General features: G+C 36.8%; 1 protein-coding gene across 6 annotated transcripts in view; it reads right to left on the reverse strand.

Moving 5' to 3' along the window:
- LOC104140171 (tyrosine-protein kinase Fer) overlaps positions 1-20,056 on the reverse strand; it is a 179,602-nt gene that overhangs the window by 143,177 nt on the left and 16,369 nt on the right. For all 6 annotated transcript variants that reach the window (XM_068924629.1, XM_068924631.1, XM_068924630.1 and 3 more), the window contains 3 exons: positions 18,064-18,322; positions 13,727-13,900; positions 10,177-10,276 (listed from right to left, as the gene is read on the reverse strand). In XM_068924629.1, the coding sequence (XP_068780730.1) occupies positions 10,177-10,276; positions 13,727-13,900; positions 18,064-18,270 (481 nt within the window). In that variant the 5' untranslated portion in view covers positions 18,271-18,322. The remainder of the gene's footprint in view (positions 1-10,176; positions 10,277-13,726; positions 13,901-18,063; positions 18,323-20,056) is intronic.

The following is a 20,056-nucleotide window of genomic DNA, read 5'->3' on the forward strand; positions in this document are numbered from 1 at the left end:
TCCTGTTTAAATTTGCATTATAGATCATGATGATTTATTCAAACAGTGACATTCTGACTCTGTGGAATTCACTGTAAAGCTCCCACTAATTCGTATGGGACAAGGATCACCTACCGATTGGGGTGGTTGTAGCATAAACTTTAAGATTCAAGTTAAGACATGGCACAGGCTTAGCTGTTCAGATTTCTAATTCAGCTTCACTATAATGTAGGTTAAACTAATGACTGAGGCTCCTATCTGTTGTTTTGTTTCTGCGATAGGAAATTCCAATTGAACTGCTTTAAGCTACGGGTCTTTGGCTAAAGGTTATGTAATATCCCACAACAGTACGTGGGTGCCAAAAAGAAAACAATTTTATTAAAAATGTCATATTTTTAATAAGAATGAGCATATAGTGAAAAATTTTGTTTTGATCAACAAGAAATACAAAGCATCACCCTCAAAATCAAAAGCTCAAACAGAAACATTTTGGGTAGGTTATATACGTGAAGAGGTCATGAAAAATTCCAAAACTGAATGCAGTAAGAAATGATACTTTATGTCTATATTGTAGGCAAGCTTCTAGGAAAAAAGTACGACACTGTACTTTAGTGGATACACTCTACCACAGGCCCTGAATTTTTGTTTCATTGAAAATATAACAAATTAGTCTTTCAATTGACACAAACCACTCTAGCAAAGATATCCCACTCCGCAGAAAGATTATATTTTTTGCTCTTAGTATGGCTTTGTAACAATGGTATAAAAAAACATCTAAGAGCAGCTCCTGGAAGTATCAGTTATTAAGCAAATTTGTCCTTAAATTAGCTTTGGTTATAATTAGCTTTTTCTTTGGGACCTCATTTTGAGGAGAGGAAAGAAGAGACAGATTTCAAGCAATAAAAAGTTAGTAAGACACAGAAAGCTAAAAACGTGTCAACATCTAAGCATGTCGTCATATCTGAGATGCTCTCTTAGACTCTTGCATCTTTAAATATAGACTATGCTCTTAAAAACAATAAATATCATAACTGTTTTTCAAGGTAGGATGATTAAAATACTAAAGAGTTTGCCAAAACTGTAGAAATCTGACAGAGCTAGTTCCATTTTACAATGTCTATAATTAGACAGAAATGTCCATAGTAAGTTCTCCCACATTTTTCATAAATCCTAGAAAACGTCTGTCTGGAGTCCAATGTTATGATATTTCAAGGACTGCCCCTTGCTTCTCACTCATGGGAGCATTAACAACACTGACAGGTATGACCTTCAGCCACTCAAAAGTGATGATAAAGTGTTCACAGAAGAGGCAATGGAGACCACTGTAAAGGCTCAGCTCACAACAGATTAATTCACTTTTGGAATTTATAGCTCCTGGCATTGACTTCACTAAGCAGAGAATGCTGTCCCATGAAGAAACACTAACAAGGATAATGTCCCTCTGACAAAAGAGGAAATCATTTTATGACACAAGCCCAACTTTTGACCACGACTTTAATTTAGGTTCAAAAGAAGGTAGAGACATAGCTAATATAAAAATGCTAGGACAGACCAAATGAAAACCAGAAGGGCAATCTGAAGATCTTGAAAGCCTATATATTCATAAGAGGAATGGGAAAAAAATCTTTATACATAAATAAAACTGTGACAAACAATCTTATGGAAATCTAGCAGACAAGCACACTCTGTCAAAAAGTAATATAACTGCCTCTATAGTCCGAGAAATCCCAGAAGCAAAGTCACACAAAAATTCTGAGTAAGGAGAAAAATAGGGGGGGAGGGGGGGGGAAGAAGCAGCAGTGCTACAATAGCACCACAAGTTCTCAACACAACATTTAGCTATTCTGATGTTGGAGAAAGAACATAGTATAGCACAAAATCAAAACAGATGCTTCTGGAATACAGAATACCTTTTACTAACCAGAAGTGGTGGATAACTTGTTTTCCAAACAATTAGCAAAGCATCTAGAGGAACTGCTCACAGCAAGGAACTACATCTACTGACTTCTCTGTTGGCACTGCCATAAGCAAACATACAAATGATCTTGCTAATGCCTAGAACTTAGCAAGTTCATCTGAAGAGGAAGTAACTTAGAAATGAATCAATTTTAAATTCAGTTCTTACTGATATGTTGAAAAATGGTTACACATATGCACATAGAGGGCAATTCTGACAAAAACAAATAATCAAGCACAATCAGCAAAATATACAATGGATTTCAAAATGCTGCAGATGTTTCTTTGTAAGGTCACTTGGAAAGAGCTCTACTGGAGCTCACCAATATACGGGTGACAAAGCATTCTGAGAAGGAGAACAACAGCCAGAATAAGGTCATTATTATTACTTCCTGAATTTCTTAACGACTAAAAAAATAACAAAAGATGTTGAATAGAAAGTGGAAACAGAGTCACTTCTAGGTCTGATTATATATTAAAAAAACAAAAAAAACAAAAACAGGCCTAAAACCAGAGAGGTTAAGGTACAAAAGATCTACAACTACTAAATAAAAGGACACAAAGGCAGAAAGATAGAGCTCTATAAAGACATTAGAAGTAAGAGTTGAAGGGCACAAGAGATTCATAATGGAATTAAAATAACTAATGTATGACAGAGAAGGTTGAAGGATTTTACACTTTTTTGCTTAAAAAAGATATTTGGTAACAATTAACCTAATAAAATTTTAAATAGTAAGGTTATAAAAAGTTGAAGCAAGAAACAAATCGATATCTAGCTACATTAGAAGCATTCGTATTATATGACTAGACCAAGTTTGCACGACAGCAGACGCTCATTAACAGTGACACAGACAGGTACTTACGTGATACTCACACCAAACTATAGCCAAGTAATACTTAACAAATGTAAAACGCAAGCGCTCCTACGAAGGAGCTTTACCTGAACCCTAAAGAAAGACTTTCCACGTGTGGGTTTGGATTACTGATAACCAGTGACAACAGCTAATTCTGTGCAGCTGCTAACCCAAACCATCTCATCAGGCCAGTCCCTCATAGCACTTCAGACTGTCAGGGTGCCACGGGGGTCCTGGTGGCAGCAGAGCTGGACCTAGCAGCCCGGGCCCGTCCCACTACCCGAAGGGAGAAGGGCAAAGGAGAAGCTGGGGCAGCCTCAGCCCCGGGGGGGTGTCAGGCACCACCGTGGGGGCCAGGCCAGGCGGGCACCCGAGGGTTGGAATCAGCAATTTTTTTTTACAGCATTTTTTAGGCCATCTTATCCATTATCACGTCTCAGATATGCAGTCAACATTTTTAAAATACATTTAAAATACTACCCAAGGTTCTTAGCATTAATCAGGATATCTTGTCTTCACAAGAAAGACCAAGGAGTCTGGTTTCATATTTCTGATAATTTTCTCTAGTCAAATCTTGCTAGGGCATCACAACATTTGATTTCAGAAAAGTTTAAAATTGAAAATAATATTAGGACACTATCAGGGCTTTCCTTTTTTATTGTTTTTGAATGCAACAACAATCCTCCTTTGGTGAAAGATACAAATCTTGAGAGTATGATGATGTTTCAGACAGGAAAAAAAAGTTATTTTTCCCGTGGCTTTCTTTAGAATCTTTTATTTTTCTAAATATCAGCACTGAACTACAGAGCTGTGTCAAAGTATACAGACAGGTATGAGAAGTTTACCAGCGTTTAAGAAAGCAGTTTTTCAAATAATTTCCCAGAACTGCATCTATCTTGTCAGGTACATATTTTTGCAGCACTTGTCACAACAAAGGTAGGTCCTGAATTTTTTGCTATCTCTACATTTGTTTAACAATAACAAACCTCCCATATAGTCACTTCCTTATTTATTTGAATTCTGGAGACACACATTTTCTCAGACAATTATTTCATTGTGTCTGGAAAATAATGTTCTTTTATACTATTTGCTTGCATTATTCTACTGAAAATGTTCCCTTATACATGTGAATGAGATGACTAAGCTTTTGAAAAGGTCTTCTTATCATCCTTTTAACAACATTTTTAAAAGCAATAAAATATTTTAAGATTAGAGAATACTTAAAACTGCTTCTACAAATCAGTAAACAGAGGAGTACAGGCAGGACACCAGCATTCCCTTTTTCTTAAGTGAATTTTGGTAAGGACTGAGCACTTTTCCAAATAAAGTAAACAACTGAAGATGGTAGGTAAGATGGAATAAAACTAACTTTAGAGTGATACATCAAGCCAAAGTAGCTAGGTACATTCAAGGTAACCGACTCTCAATTCTGAAGAAATTATTATACAATTTATTAGTATATTAGTATACTAATAGTATACTAATATTAGTATACTAATATACTTATTAGTATATTCTTGAGTAAAAGGTATTGCTCCTCACTTTGAGGGACAACGGCCTATTTCCTTCATTTCTTCTATTAAACCTTTTGTCATAGTTTGCTTGATTTCCTTAATCTCCCATCACTAAATAGGAAAGACAGAGTCATAACAACGTGTATGACTAAATATTCTGTAGTACCTAGTAAATTGATCTTGGGACCTTTCTGACCCAGTTATCTGCTTAAACTAAGCATTTTTTATAATGCTATATACATCTAAATACCCTAGGTGATTATGAGAATTATTTATTCATTTGATGGGTCTTATTCATTCCCGCAAAACTGCTGGCACATAACCCAGTGATATGAATTTTTAAACATTTTTGCTTCCCATGCGGACTCTAGCCTCACTACATTTCCACAAGACCAGAAGAAACTTTGAAAATAATTTACACTTATTTACAGAGCACTTTTTATTCGAGCTACTTCAATTAACCTAAGATGCTTTTGGTTATTAGTTCTATCTCAGGAAGCAAATTCTAAAATTTACTGACCAGCCTGAACTACTATCGCTCAACAAATAAAGAGGCAGAAGTGCAGTACTCTTAACTAACCTGGGTTTCAAAAAGCTAAATTCACAAAAATGGACAGAATAAAAGGAGTATATTGGATATTAATCTCTAAGGTCTTTTTTCCCCTTTATTTCTTGCAAGAGGCTAACATGAATGTGCTTCTTCCAAAAAAGAAAGTCATCCACTCCCTCCTCCATTCAATACATTTCTAAAAAGAAGATAAGGAGTTTTTCCTCAGACCTTATCTAGCAGATTCATGACTGCAAGTGACAAATAGTTTTCTGATGGGAAAAAACTGTTTGTTTATACTTACAGACTTCAAGTTTACAGAATACTGAAGACTTTAACTCCCGAGATAAGAGTTAGTTCAGTAACGTTAATGGGTATCAGCAGTTAAGATAAACAAATAATGAAGTATAAAAGTAACAAAAATAGAAATTAGATCTTATTAATTCAAACATGTTACAGCAGTTAATAAACACCACTAGTAAACTCTCTCAGAAACATGACTGCTGGTCTGTAAGGACTGAGAGCGAATCCAGGGCTGCACATCAGTGTTCAGTGGAAACAATATATGCCCAAGCTAGTCACAAGCTCACTCCCCAAAAGTCAAAGTTACGTGTTTTTCCACAGCAGGATAAGTCAACATGTCATGTTCTATTTACCTTGTTAATTCAGCATTAGTAATGTCAGCACAGCAATGTAGGCTTAGAGTTTGTCATTTTGGCTTGCTCTTGCAAGAAGTTTACACATCTTTTTCCTCCATATCACACATCCAAAGGATTTCAGAGCGCTGTCCATTTCATTATGCAATGACAATCTAATAACAGTTTTTTTCTTATATATTGCTCACAATGATCCCAGCATGCACTACTGCTCCAATTCTGCAAAAGGACATGGCCTGCAGTCCCAGTATGTACTTTTACAAAGCCTTCCAACCCATATAGTTTAAAACCAGAACAGACTATTAGAATTAATCTGTTCAGATTCCCAGTGGCCGAAGTATGCCTCATTAGAGAGGCACTGGACTAGATCAGCTTGTTGACTTCACCCTCCCCCAGCTCTCTTTCTGTAACTACACATAGTTCTGTGGGGTTTTTTTTCTCCTTCCCCTTTTCTTTCTTTTTGGGACCAAAAAAGGCAAAGAATTGCCTATCATTCAACTGAGTGGCACCAATCAGACTGCATGACGTTTGCAGGCTTCATACTCAGAGCATAAGCCAGCAGGCTGCCTCCGTTATTCCAAGGTAATCATTGGCCCAGAGAGGAACGGCAAGGCAGGGGTGAATGCAGCAAGGCCTAGGGCAAACAAGACTGGTCATTTCCCATTGAGACAGCACGCTGACAGCGGTGGCCATGACAGGCCTCATGAACAAATAGCAGCCAAGACTCAGTGGTGAAACACTCTGCAGCTCAGCTGTCTCACTGCTTCCCTGAAAGAAGCCAAGCAGCAACAGTGCTGGTGGAGGGTTTCCTTCTACTGCACCAGAGCCACCATCTCAGTCGCTTTCATCTTCCTCAAGTCCTGAAAAGCACAAACCCTTCCATAATGAAGCACCTGCAACCTAACTCTGGGACAGCTCCCCTCTACTCACAGCAGCAATTATACCCCCACTGCCATGACAAACCAATGCTTCATTCCCCACAGCCCAAGCATCATCACATCTCCTTTTCAAGGCCACTATGTACCAGCACCATCCAGCTCCTTTTTCCCTTATCATTCCCTAACTACCTACACATAGCATCTGACAAAAAAGCCATATATTTTCCTGTGCTTCTGCCCTTCATAAAGGAGTTCCCCATCCCTCACTGAAACGGCTCCCTTGTGCAAAATCTCCAACAGCTGCCCTAAGCCAAGCAACAACTTAGGTAACTCCACACTAAGGCCTCAACACGATGATGATCAGTGACTGACCTGATACGTACTGGAAAGTATAGCGTGTGGTAATTAAAGCTTTCCTGACAATATATCATGATCACAGGAAAATATTGCAAGAACAAACACTACTACTGAAGAAGAACACTTTCAATTGTTTCTAACTTTGCCAGTCTTGACCCTTTTCAGGCAATATCCTCTACAGCAGGTGTTTAGCTCAGAATATAATTTCAGCTTTAACAACTCAGCCATTCAGAAACAGAAAACGAGTTGCTTTCCCAAATTAAAGAAATACTTGTGCCTCTTTGGTCAGCAGCTCTAGTAAATTCATTTGTTCAGTATAAGACAGCTTTACCATTCCACCAAAAAAAAAAAAAGTCAAATTTCATAATCATTACAAACCATTACACTTGCAAGACAGCAAAATATCTGAATTGTTCCTTTATATCACTTGCACAGCCTTTTACATTGACCAGCCTGTACAGATACTGCACAAATCTACCAGTAATTGAGCATATTCTATCTAGCCTAAGGGCATAAAACAAAGTAGGATTTTCTGTGCACTGGTTATCCCCTTTTGCTCTAGACAGGCGGGGCCAGACAGTGTAATAGAGATTCATTTTGCCAGAAAAAAGGGGTCCATCAAGAGTAGTATTTTAAAAAAGTGTAACTGGGCTGGCTAGAAGAGAAATTAGACCTAAACGGAAAAGGAAATAAAAGGAAAACTGGCAGTCTCAATTTAAACAATGCTTTCAAGAAGTGAATTCTACCCCAATCTCCATTAATAGCTTTAGAACTCAAGCAAGCCATTCAAATCAAGCTTTTATAAAGCATCTGCTCCTTTCATAAGATATTCCTCATTTCTGAGAGGTCACTTGGTACTTTGAGTCTCATTTGCAAAAGTGCTAGATGCTCACAGATAACACAAAGCCAATGTAAGTTGTGTTTTGAACTTCAGATGACCTTTGGAAGGTTCCAAAGCTACCCAAATCCAGGGATATTATTTGTGCTATAGATTAAAGAAGTCTAATGATATGCTACATAAATATGATCTTTATCATCCAAACTTGGAAGGGACCAAAAGGCACATTTGCTGGTAGCATACCGTAGAGTATTACGGAAGGGAAAAATTAGATCAGATCACAAAAAACTAGAAGTCTACCAAATACTACAGAATATTAAATATTTACCCAAGCAGCAAACAACTAAACAAACAAAAAACCACAGGTGTTTCAAATCCAACCCAGTTTTCTAAGGAATACACCATTTGGAATACAAAAGTAATACTAGGCTACTGAAGAGCAGACGACAGGACATTCCCTAGTTATAAAAGATGCCAAGATATCGTCCCTACTATAGTCCTAATACGACACTGCTCCTGGAAAGTGTTCCCAAATACTACAGTCTAGCCTGTGCTTGTTAGTAGTAAAAGCATTACTTCTGTAAGTCATTCTTCAGATACCTGTTTAGCAACAAAGATTTACCCTGTTTTAAGTTCTTTCTTATCTGTAACAAAAAGTTAGGACTATTTATCCTAACAATCGAGTCCTTTTTGTGCTCTTTTAACACATTTCTTGTAAGAGCTGATGTCCAAAAACGTCTCCTTTGTTGTTTTGGTTTGTTTGTTTGTTTAACAAAATGTTTTTCAGCTTATTTTCAACACTTGGTTAAACCCTCGCACTGTTCTGGTAGGCATTGTTCCTTCCTTGTTTTCAACAGTTCTTGAAATCCTGAAAAACTGAACAGGTTTGCATATTAAAAAAAAGTGCATCTCTTAACAGCACAGAATTTGAATAAGCACTAGTTACTGGAATAACGAAGCATTACAATCTTAAGACTTCCATGACTTGTATACCTCAGAAACCAGTCTGACAATTAAAGTGCCCAGAAACCCTGTAAAATATCATGGCTTAAAAAAAATTACAGCGGCTCAGCTGACCTTGATATACAACTGCAGTGTGTTGATCTACACCATTACTACTACACAAAAATTTGTAAACAATAATAGGGCCTCTTGTGGGTGGTGGTGAGGGGCAATATAGGACTTCTAATTCCGCAATTCTTGGGAGAAAAACCCACAGTGTCAGAGTTTGTTAACAGAGATTTACATTAGAATTGTGGGGAAAGTAAAATTAAGTTATCAACCATAATGATGGAAGATAGATAGAAACTTAAGTAGAAAAGAGACAGAAGGTTAAGAAAAACCACGGAAGCGTCTTACAAACAGCTTTTGTTTGTTTTATATCTAATCCAATTACTCGAAAACCACATAAAAACATTACAGTTGCTGAACAGCCAAAACACTCTTTGACTTCAATGGGAAAGTTTGGTGCATGAGGAATGCAGCACAAGCATCAGAGCTAAAACAGGAAGAAGGGATGAAAAAAACAGCTGAGATCACAACACTCTATATTTTCCATATTAGGTACCATATGTTCCCATGTTAGGTAGCTAGTTGGGGACACACTTCCAAATTAAAGTTATAGGTAAAAAACAGCTGGGTAACTACGAAACTAAAAACTGGCATGTATTTACATTTTTAAGTGAACATGAACATGATGAGTCAAAACCTGAAGCTAAACTGTGCTAGAGTACAATTTCCCTTATTCCACACTGTTTTGTCTTTGCATTCACCTGCCAGTTATCACTCTGAATTTCAGATAAATTTGGAAAGAAAACAACCTTTCTCTCAGCACTGATAGCTACTATACTGCACTGTGAATTATAGAACAACAGAACCAAGGACAATAAGCATAATTTTAGGCAGTCATATAAAAAGTAAAGATGGATCTTGGAGTTTTATTTACACTCTGTCACTCAATTTTCTTTAAATCAAACAAAAAAAAAAAACTTAAACATGTAAGAACACCAAATATGATATTTCAAAAGATGACAGAATAAAGGCTCTCATTAATTCAATGGGAATCAAAAGTTACGCAATTGGAACACTTCATTCCTTTAAAAGTGGACAAATAGATTATTTTCCCCTTCTGCTTAAGGTTAAAAAATTCGGATACATTTTACTAAGTGTCAAGAACTGATACTGATGCCACTGCAGCATCTGAAGGAATGGCGCAGTAGCAACTACAAAAGATCACAGGGCACAAACAGGCTGCAGCTGCAACTCTGTCTCATCTATGTTCTAATCTACTTACCACTTTTATAGTTGATTTGAGTAACTTTATATTCCACTGAAGGAATCATAGAAAAGCTTAAAAAGAAAAAGGCTCCCATTTATCTCAAAAGAAGGGCTATCATTCATTTTATGATTTTCAGAAACAGTACCACCAAGTATACATGACAATTAGCCCATCTTACTTAAGACACTTTATGATTTTTTTAGGTTGTAACCAACTAAGTTGCTCAAAATAAAAACATTACCTTGTGTTGCTGGAAGAGTTTTAGAGCGTTTGAAAAAAGCATTAATAAATAGATAAAATTAAAACAAGTCAGTCGTACCTTTAGCCACAGCTTCTTTATACTTTTCTTTGGCAGAATTTACTTCTTTTATTAGTTGTCTATAGCTAGATTTTAGTTTCTCCAATTCTGTCTTTGTGACCTTTAGGAAAGCAGAAACATAAAATGTATTAAAAATACTTATCTCCTCAACATTCAAAACATCTCAGCATTAGTGAAAGAGAATTACAGGATTTGTTTTCCAAAATAAGGATGTTATCTTTTTACATTGGCTTGAAATTATCTTAATAGGTTGTTACATGCTGTAACAAAAGCAAAACCAATAAATGCATGACATGAAATAGAGGACTGAAGCACAGATCACCATTTGCATTAGTGCAGTACAGCATAATGACAAATACGCTTAGGAAATTCAGTTTATCATAAACACGACTACATTTCAAACAAAAGGAAAAAAGTACCAAAAATATCCGCTTATTAAATCACAGCAGATGAAAAATTTCAGAAAACTAGAATGAAGTCTTTTAGAGTCTAAAATAAAGGCAAGAAAAAAGAATTTAAATTCAACATTTCATATAAATGGTCTAGAAATAGCAACTGTGTATTCAATCTACCTGTCACAAGACTTAAATCCCTTAAACAGAAAAAAAACAAAACAAGCACTGAGGAACACTGAACTGAAGGATCTTCTTTCCAATGGAAGAAGCTCCAATAAACATGACATTTTTGGTCAAAAAATTACAATAATGTTATCTGTTCCATCCCCAGCTTCCATCCACCAAGTGACAAAACCAGTGCACTGTGCAGAAACAAAGGCTTGCAAATCACGAAATTCCTGAGAAACTCCCATAACAATCCCAGCCTCTACAATGCCTAAGAATTGGAATATATATTAAAGATACGTAAAACCTTGAGCAAAAAAAGTATTCCACATCCATAGTAGAAAATCGTAGAAAGAGGAACTTAACTAAACGGAAGTCCTCAGCTTATGGAACGTGTAGAAAAGGTATCACGCTCTACCAAAAAAAAAAGTTCTTCGAACAATATTTCTGTATTATAAAGGAAATCAAACCTGCCATGCAGAAGAACGGTGTTCACAATTCACCCTTTTTTAACAAGGTAAGGCCTAGATGCCGCTATTTTTGCCCTGAAAACCAACTAACCTAACCTAATGGAATTCCTCAAAGAGGAAAGGTCCTACGTACACAGCTTCTATTTCTAGATCATCTGTGCAAAGATTTAACTTACATGCAGGAATTTTTCTGCCAACTAATCCCAAATTCTCATCTCGTATTTATACATGTAGTGAACTAGATTCACAATTGCTGTCACTACAGAATAATAGCGGTGCTACAGGAAGAAGTAACTTCATGACAAATTTGTATTATAAAATCACCTCCAGACATGGAGGAAAAGATTATCATAGGATTAGGAAGCAGTGAACACAGTTAATGCATAAATAACATGGAACTTGCTTCTTTTATATAAAATCAGAAAATAAAAGGTAGGGCAGTAACATTAAGAATTCTGTTTAATAACTGTGAAATCGATTTTACTTTTCACAGGTTATGTTCTTCCATCAGAAGAGAAAAAACAAAGCCAAGAGCCCTTTGCTCCCCAAATAACTCGTAAAGAACTAAGATGGTCAAGGATTACTCTAAGTCAGTTCACATATCAAAGTCTTGCTCGTTTTATTAGCATGATACTTCACTACTTTTCTTTCCAAAATTCACAAAGAAAGAAAAATATCCAAATTCGGAATGGGAACTGGAATAAACCTGAAGATACAGGCTTTAGTATTGATTTGTGTCAAAAGCAAGGTAGTTTATTGTCCTTAATAGTTTTATCAAAAGATTCCTCATCCAAGAGTTTTCTAGAATAAAAAAAGGATGATGCGCATGTATTTTGCTGAAAGGAAAATACAGGTTTTGCCAGAGTATCCTAAAGATTATGAGCCACACAGATGCTCATCTTTACAAGTTTTAGATAATGCCCTGGGAAGTAGTATTTTGCTACCGCATCTAACAAAAGCAGAAATAATACCACATAACATGAAAAAATCGTGTATTTCTATGAACCATGCTGTAAGTGTTCCAGTGACACAAAAGCTTTGAACAAATAGAGCCAGCTAACAATGAGGGAACATAACAAAACTAATCAGAATGCTATTCAAATACTTCTTAGGAAAATCAGGAAAGGAGGAGAAAAAAAAGAACCCCTAAATCATACGCATCTATTAAAGGAAGTGCAAAATATCTGCAAGGCCATATGGTCATGATTAATTAAAATCAATATGGCTTGTAATGAGACATTTGGGGAGTGTTCAATATGCATTATATTTTGTTGGAAAGGTCTTAAAATATTATTAGAACAAACAGAGTAGCAGAAAAAACATGTTTTATACAGTTTCTTTCAAAAGTATGACGCAATTCCCATCAGTCTGATTTCTGCCATCTTCGCTATTCCTTTCTTGCTTGCTTTCTTTTTCCATTTCTCCAGTTCTATACAGATTCAGTCTTTAGTATTTCAAACTTATGCCACCACTTTCTCCCCTTCTCCTATCCTGACTATATCTAGATGCACCAATCAGTAAGCAGCTGTAATTGATTATCTGGCTTGGAAATTTTATCAGATAAAGCAGCCTACTGACCATGCATCAAGAAGGATGCACTCCCCATAGTCAAAACCTGGGGAAGAGGCCAAGATCACAGCAGATTATGGAAGCAGTCCTGTTACAGACAATATGTTCAACATAGTATGTTTAGTACTAGTTTAATGTTCTCCTCCTAACCTGCCCAAGAATCTCTTAGCCATCAGTCCCTGGTATTTGTATTATATTACTCAGACGTTATATCCGAATTACATTACTCCAAATCTCCCCCTCAACACCAACCACGCTGCTCAAATAAAGAAGAAACACTGCTCTCCTTCTGCCAGTAGAGTTTTCAGACTACCAATCTGATTTTCGACAGTTGCAACTAACCTTCTTCCAGAGCACCTAAACGAAACCCTAATTCTTGTCAGCTTCACCACCTAGGCACAGCACTCTCAATGTCAGCAGGACAACTGACATCATTTTCTAATCTACCAATAGCACTGCAAGGAACAGAAAAGGCCCTGAAGAGCTCCATCTGCAGACTTAATACTTGGTTTATGGTTGATTTATATTTTAGAATAGAGACCAGAATCCCATCCCCATCCAAAACAGTCTGGACTGTCAAGAGCACTCATTAAGAGTTTTCAAAGCTGTGGCCCAAGGATACCTAGAGGGAGGATGAGAAAAAGAGGAGAGACAGAATACAGAAGTGTCACACAGAATCATCCTCCACCAGAATAAGAGCATTTTCAATGCTATCTGTCCAAACAAATTTATACAGAAGAAAGTATTCCATCTCTGCCTTGTCAGGTAGCAGGGGACAGAAAGCGTGGAGGAAATCACTAAAATTAAAACTAGACAAAATCTGCATACCACAAATCACCACCTGTACATAGCACAAAAACACAGAAGAACTAAAAAACCTCATCCTCAATATATTAATTTGTAAACATACAAAACTATAATAAATGTATAAAGCACAGTTGAATAAAATACCTTGTACATCTCTGCTTCAATTTGTTGATGAACACCTACGTAACTCTTCTTCACTTGCTGCTTATCTTTGATCATCATTGTAAGCCTATGCAAAGGACCAGAATTAAGATCCTCTGCATGTGTCTTCATTATTTTGCTCAACTGTTCCGTTTGCTGTACCATGAGCAACCAAGACTGAAAAGAAAAAAAAAAAAAGAGGGTGACAGAAAAGCAGTTATTTATTCTGGCTTACAAATAACCAAATGATAAACAGGAACTATGGGAAAAATGCATCACTTTAAAATAACTTAGTAAAATATTTTTACCTGAACGCACTTGAGACAAGGTTCTACCTGCTACAGCGAAATCATCCCTTGAACTTATTCAAAACAAAAACATTCAAGACAAAAATATAACATTCTCTGGTAACTTTTCAGCATCGTTTCAGTACTCCGGAACACCCTTGAAAACTGTAGAGCCTGTTTTAGATTACATTCTCAATAACTTTGATGATGATGTCCCTGTGTTCCTTGCTCCCTTACCTAATCATAGTTCCTCTGTTCAAGCTGACCTTTCTCCCTTTATTTAAGTATCTCATAATAATATGCATTTGAGTTTTTATTGTCTAAGAGGATGCCATTTGTCAGCTCCTCCATAGGCCACCGGTGGAAAAGTATAATGTACCAACAGGCTAAGAGACAAAAGCAGCAACTCATCTCTCATAGTAACTGAACATCTTTCTGTGCCCTAATTTTATTAACTTCCCTGGCCATTCTGTCAGTCAGTTTTCAGGACAGCAAAATATATTCTGGCTTTGAATCTTGCCTACAGAAAAAACTGCAATGTGAACAGAGATTTGCAATGTACAACAGATACGGACCTGAAACTAAAGTTCAGATCAAATAAAAGTATCTGATACTCTAAAGAACTCTGTCACACTTTGTTGATGGCAACATTATTGGATTCCTTAGAGATAATTCACTCACGCAGACTGCTATACTACATTTGAAAATTCAGAATGGCTATTTGCAATACAATTTATCAGTTAGTGAAGGCAGCTAGCACACTGATTTTCATAATCTTTCTCTTACTAACGATACAAATCCATCTTAAATCATCAAGCCTAAGAAATCATATTTGTTTCATAAGTTTTGGGTTTTCTTACATCTCATTTCAAACATACATACATATTTCCATCAATACACGACCACGCTAAAAATCAGACCGGACTTTAGAGAGCGAAGTGAAAGACAGTTAATCCTCGCGTACATATGAAACTATCTCTAAGATTTCTTTTAGTTCTTAGATGTTCCTTGGACTGGCATTGAGCTATCTCAGACTGCTTGAAAAGTGGTATTCTAAAAGGTCGTGGCTTAAAGCTTCCTGGCTATTTCTGAAATCCATTTCATCTCTCCATTATGCAACACTTCCCAGGTCACATCAGAAGACATACTGCAAAGTTGTCTATGACAAAAACAATGTTAAACACCTCTACTAAAGGAGCTTTAGGTTACAATTCACCAAATGAACCCAAATAAGTCATATATGTTGCAGAAAATTGTCTTTCCATTAAAGAAAAATTTGTGTTCCCCATTCCTAGCATCTCATTTCCACACTGAAAAAATATTAGTTAAACAGGATTTCAGGGTTTTGTATGATTATATTTTATCATTTTAATATATCAATGGTTTATGTGAAAAGATATAATTGGGGAAAGTATTCAAAAATTGAGATTTATACAGGATATAGAAAAGCAGCTGGGTGGGGACAGATAGCAGAAAAGGCAAAGCATTTCCTTTCACAGAAAAAATCCCCAACACAATGTATCAAAAGCAAGGAAATAAAATATTGTTTGTTTTCACAGTATTTTTTTAGACATAGAAACCAAAGAATTCTTATGGGAAGCACTTAAAATTCTGCTTTTCTGACATTACTGGTTGCTGCCTTGTGCCTTCCAGCAAGTTTACTGCCTATTCATTAAAAAATAGGACACGTTTGCCCAAACACCATCTCTCTGTGTTCACTCTTGCAGTATACTTAAGAAAATAAAAGCATAAAAGATTAGAGATACTCTCTTGTATTTATTTTTTCATGTCACATAACACCAAAACATCAAATATACATGTACAGTATTTTAAATTTACGAGATGCAAGATTTATGCCCCAAAATAAGTGGTTAGATTTTGGGTTCTGTAAAACACTCGGCCAGAACAAGAGAAAAGGTATAATGAAATAGCAAAGTAACTCAGAATGACATGAGCAAAGTAATCAAGCAATAATTCAGACAATTTAACTGCCAAAACCAGTGAGAAAATAATATATTGCTACACAATCTTAATGATGAAATTTCAGGGCAAGCCCATACAAAAGACTTGCCAGTAGCATCTGAATATTTTTGCTGTTATGTAAAGATGTACAGAGATCCAGGTGGGGTCTGGGAGAAAAACAGCACCTCATTACAAGAAAAGAAAAGAAAAAAAAAAAGAAAAGAAAAAAGGAGCAGAGCAACTCCTAAAAGAACAACTTTGCCCAAACAATGTCCAAAACAAGATGAAGACATGACATGGATGCCTCCGTGCAAATGGAGAAGAAAATGGCTGAAGATCATCTTCAGCCTTCCCTCTCCCCCCCCCACAAAACATAGATGCGCACAGCATTGACATAAACTGTGCTAGACTGAGTCGACCACCTAAAAGTTAAGGGTTGTAATGCTGAATACACTTATGCCTGTTCTCCTTTACTGTCCTAGCCCTAAGCCATACTCAGTTTCATTGCCTAAAAGAACTGCAGGACAGCTTTACTGGCACACAAGAGCAGCTCTACTGGGGCATCAATGGCAAGAATTAACCACCTCACCAATAATTCTGTTGAAAATGTTGCAATCCAACAGTATAAAATACATGGTGTAGAAAGCTTTAAAAATATTTTGACTTCTGCCATTCTTAACCTACTGAAAATGTTTGAATCTTAGTTTACCAAAATCATAACAACTTAGCTAACAAAAATCTATAAGAAACTCTGTATGAGAAACAACTGGCTGAGAAGCATTCCAAATACACCATCAAAACGCACAGATGGAAAAAAGATAGCGTGTAAATCTAAAAGACAAGACTTATGGCAAGGAGGGCAACAAAAAGAATTTGGTAGAGCTAAACACTATGCGGTGCTACTTTTGGGGCATGTGAAACAGGCTAGCTATATCGGCACAGCTTTCAAATCATACGCACCGTCACTTTAACCCAGTTAAATCTAGACAGCCGCTAAAGGACCAGTCATTTTCCTACTCCTATGCCATGGCTAGCATTCAAGTGGCATCTCCATAAGCCCAGTAAGTAAAAAACTTGCTTTGTCTAAACATTAGCCTGAGCAAAAACAGGGTGCTGTCCTGCAGAGCAGGAGATCAGGATTTATGCCAGACTGAAGTGAGTTGTAACCACTGCTACAGCAAAAGGGCCAAAGATTGAATAAGCCATTAAAACAGAATTGTTTTCTTTAGTCAGGAGGGAATCCAAGTCAGGAGTGAAGCTAACCATCAGGTTAAATGGAGGAAGCTTGCTTCATCATTACCTTTGTTGCACCTACTCTAAATCCAACAATTAATAACTTGGAGAGACGACAGCCTTACTTTCATGAAAAGTCAAGATAAATTTAGATATAAACACATTGGATATAAAATTGTGCTTAAACAACTTATGAGAAACATCCTGAATTAATGTTTTGTTTTTACAACACATACTATGGTGCGAACAACAGTTGGAATGCTAGGCTCTCTCTCGGTTTCCTGGCACTTTTCTATTTCTGTTCACTAATTCTATATAGCACAAACAATAGTTCCTATTTAACTGTTTTAAAAGAAAAGCTCACTACTGCACACTGCTTTCCAAACACTTAAAAAAAAAAAAAAAAAAAGCAGGTGGCTCAACCCAGGAACCTAAAATACTGAAGTTCAGAATTCAGAATTCTAGTTATTTTATTGCTCTTAAAGCAAGAACGGAGCTTGACTTCTGCATATTCCCCTGAGGGGCTAAAAGAAGCTCATTTTAAACACTGCCAGCAGTAAGTCTCAAGGAGCTGAATCAACAGGAATCCAACAGACACACTATTTTGAGCTAGGCCACTTATCATTCCATTTTCCTTCAAATGAAGTAGACAGAATACAAAATATAATTACTTGGCAAAGCAGCCAGGAAAGAAATAGTTCTTGTGACACACTTCAGTAGCGCATTTTAAAATAAAAAAAAAAAAGCTGTACTTTGTTACTTACAAAAAAATAGACAAGGAATCCAAACTACCCCCATCCCCCGCCCAATACTGCTGATTTCTAAGGATATTCCAAAATCAAAATACCTTCTTCTTACCTTGGACACATTGCTGATATAATCCAGTTGACAAGTGCTTTCTTTATCTACTTGATTACAAAGATTCTGTAAAGTGGAGGCATACTCTTTATCACTTTTTACTCGCATGACCATAAATTTCTTCACCGTTTCAAGCAGTCGTAGTTCCCAATCTTGCAGTTTTAATAAAGCATCATGAGAATACTTCAGGTCACTTCCAAACCCCATTTTTTAAGGCACTGTATACCATTCAGGTGACAAGATAGCCTCTTTACCACATCTGAAAGCAGAATAAGATTCATGAGAAACATACAGAAAGAAAAACTTGTGTTACAAAGAGCACCTATTAACATCTAAACGCTCAAGTAACATAACCATAAAATTGAGCACAACTGTACAAATCCCACCCGGACACAAACTGGAAGGAAGGTCAGCACGCTGGTTAGAACAGCAATCAAGCACTTGAAGAGATCTCAGGTCCTACATGTTGCTTTGGATTTTCAGCTCAATTTCAGTTTGCGTCCCTCAGTTTCCTGTCTGTAAAACGTAGCATTATAACACTATCTCCCTAACTCCAAGTAGGGTTATGAGGGAACACATGGAAGCCTCTAAGACAGATATGAGAGACCAGTTCACATAGTTACCTATATTTATCAACTTGATTAAATATCTCCAGACAAGAGCACCCAACTGCATTGCTTCACTCCTAGTGACCCCAAATATTTGAGTCCTGTGTATATTGTCCTGAGAGCACAGAGAAGTGTAAAGAAGCCATCAGCTCTGAGGTACTGCATCTCTGTCTGGGAAACGGATAACTGGAACATGATTAGCTAGTTTGTTCCTAACTACTCAAAACATACAGAATACGAGAAAATAACTCAAATCACGTTTGCCATGCAACCTTATGTTACTCCCTCTCACATCCTGAGGGATTAATTTCATACTATTTTCCCCCAAGGCAGCCTAGTCTCATTGCACTAAACGGGCGTTTGATAACCAGATAATAAATACTGAACCCTGTTCTTATGAAATACTATAGCACAACCTCAGGTCACAGACACATGTCTGAGCTTGCCTCTGACACGATACACCTGCAACCACATCACAAAACAGCTGAGCCCACACATAGGAGTAATTTCCACAGACTCGCATAGGTTTTGTACTGTGAGCTGAACACCCATTTTCTGTGTATTCATCAAAAACCTGTCCCTATACTAATCAGCTTCAAATCAGGTGACAAATTTACACGAACTACAATTACACCACTAGACCACAGCACAGACATACCCTCTGCACTGCTCTTTCACCAATTCCCACACTCCAGCCAAGCCTTAGTTCGTTCAACGCACAAGGACCAGTTTCTTCATATGCGTTTGGCTGGCGTTTAAATTAGCCGAGTGCCTTACAAATGTTAATAGATTTATCTTCCTAACAGCGCATGGCACATGGTGAAGCAAGACTAATACTTCTTCTTTTTTTTTTTTTTTTTTTTAAAACACAGACAACTAAGATGCAGAAATTAATGTCAACATTGTATCAGCTAATACTGGATGCCTAATTTGCAAGGCTTAAAGACAGACTTTTCAGAGTGCCTAGCATTTTTAGCATGTTAAACATCCAGAACAAAGACGTAATTGGCTTCAGCTACCACACAAAATTTCTGCAAATCAGAACCTACAACTTCCAAGTTGATTATCAGAAAATGAACAACAGTCATCACATGGGCAATCTTTCCTATATATGATTTGTCCAACACGACACATGCCATGGCAATAACAGCACAACCACTGTATCTCCAGAGTAGCCTTACTCCCAAAATCATTCTTTCTCTTCCCGCAGCTTCCTGCCTCCGTTAGTTCTTCCCGCAAGTTATAGAAAGAAGCTGCATCCAGTATGTATTTATTCTCAGAATATAAGCCCTGCTATGTACCAAAAGAAACAAAAATTCCACAAAGAAAATAAAAACAGCATCATGTTATTATGCACATATACAATGGAGGCAAATCAAGGTTAT

This window comes from Struthio camelus, chromosome W, assembly GCF_040807025.1.
Source record: "Struthio camelus isolate bStrCam1 chromosome W, bStrCam1.hap1, whole genome shotgun sequence".
NCBI classification, from domain to species: Eukaryota; Metazoa; Chordata; class Aves; order Struthioniformes; family Struthionidae; genus Struthio; species Struthio camelus.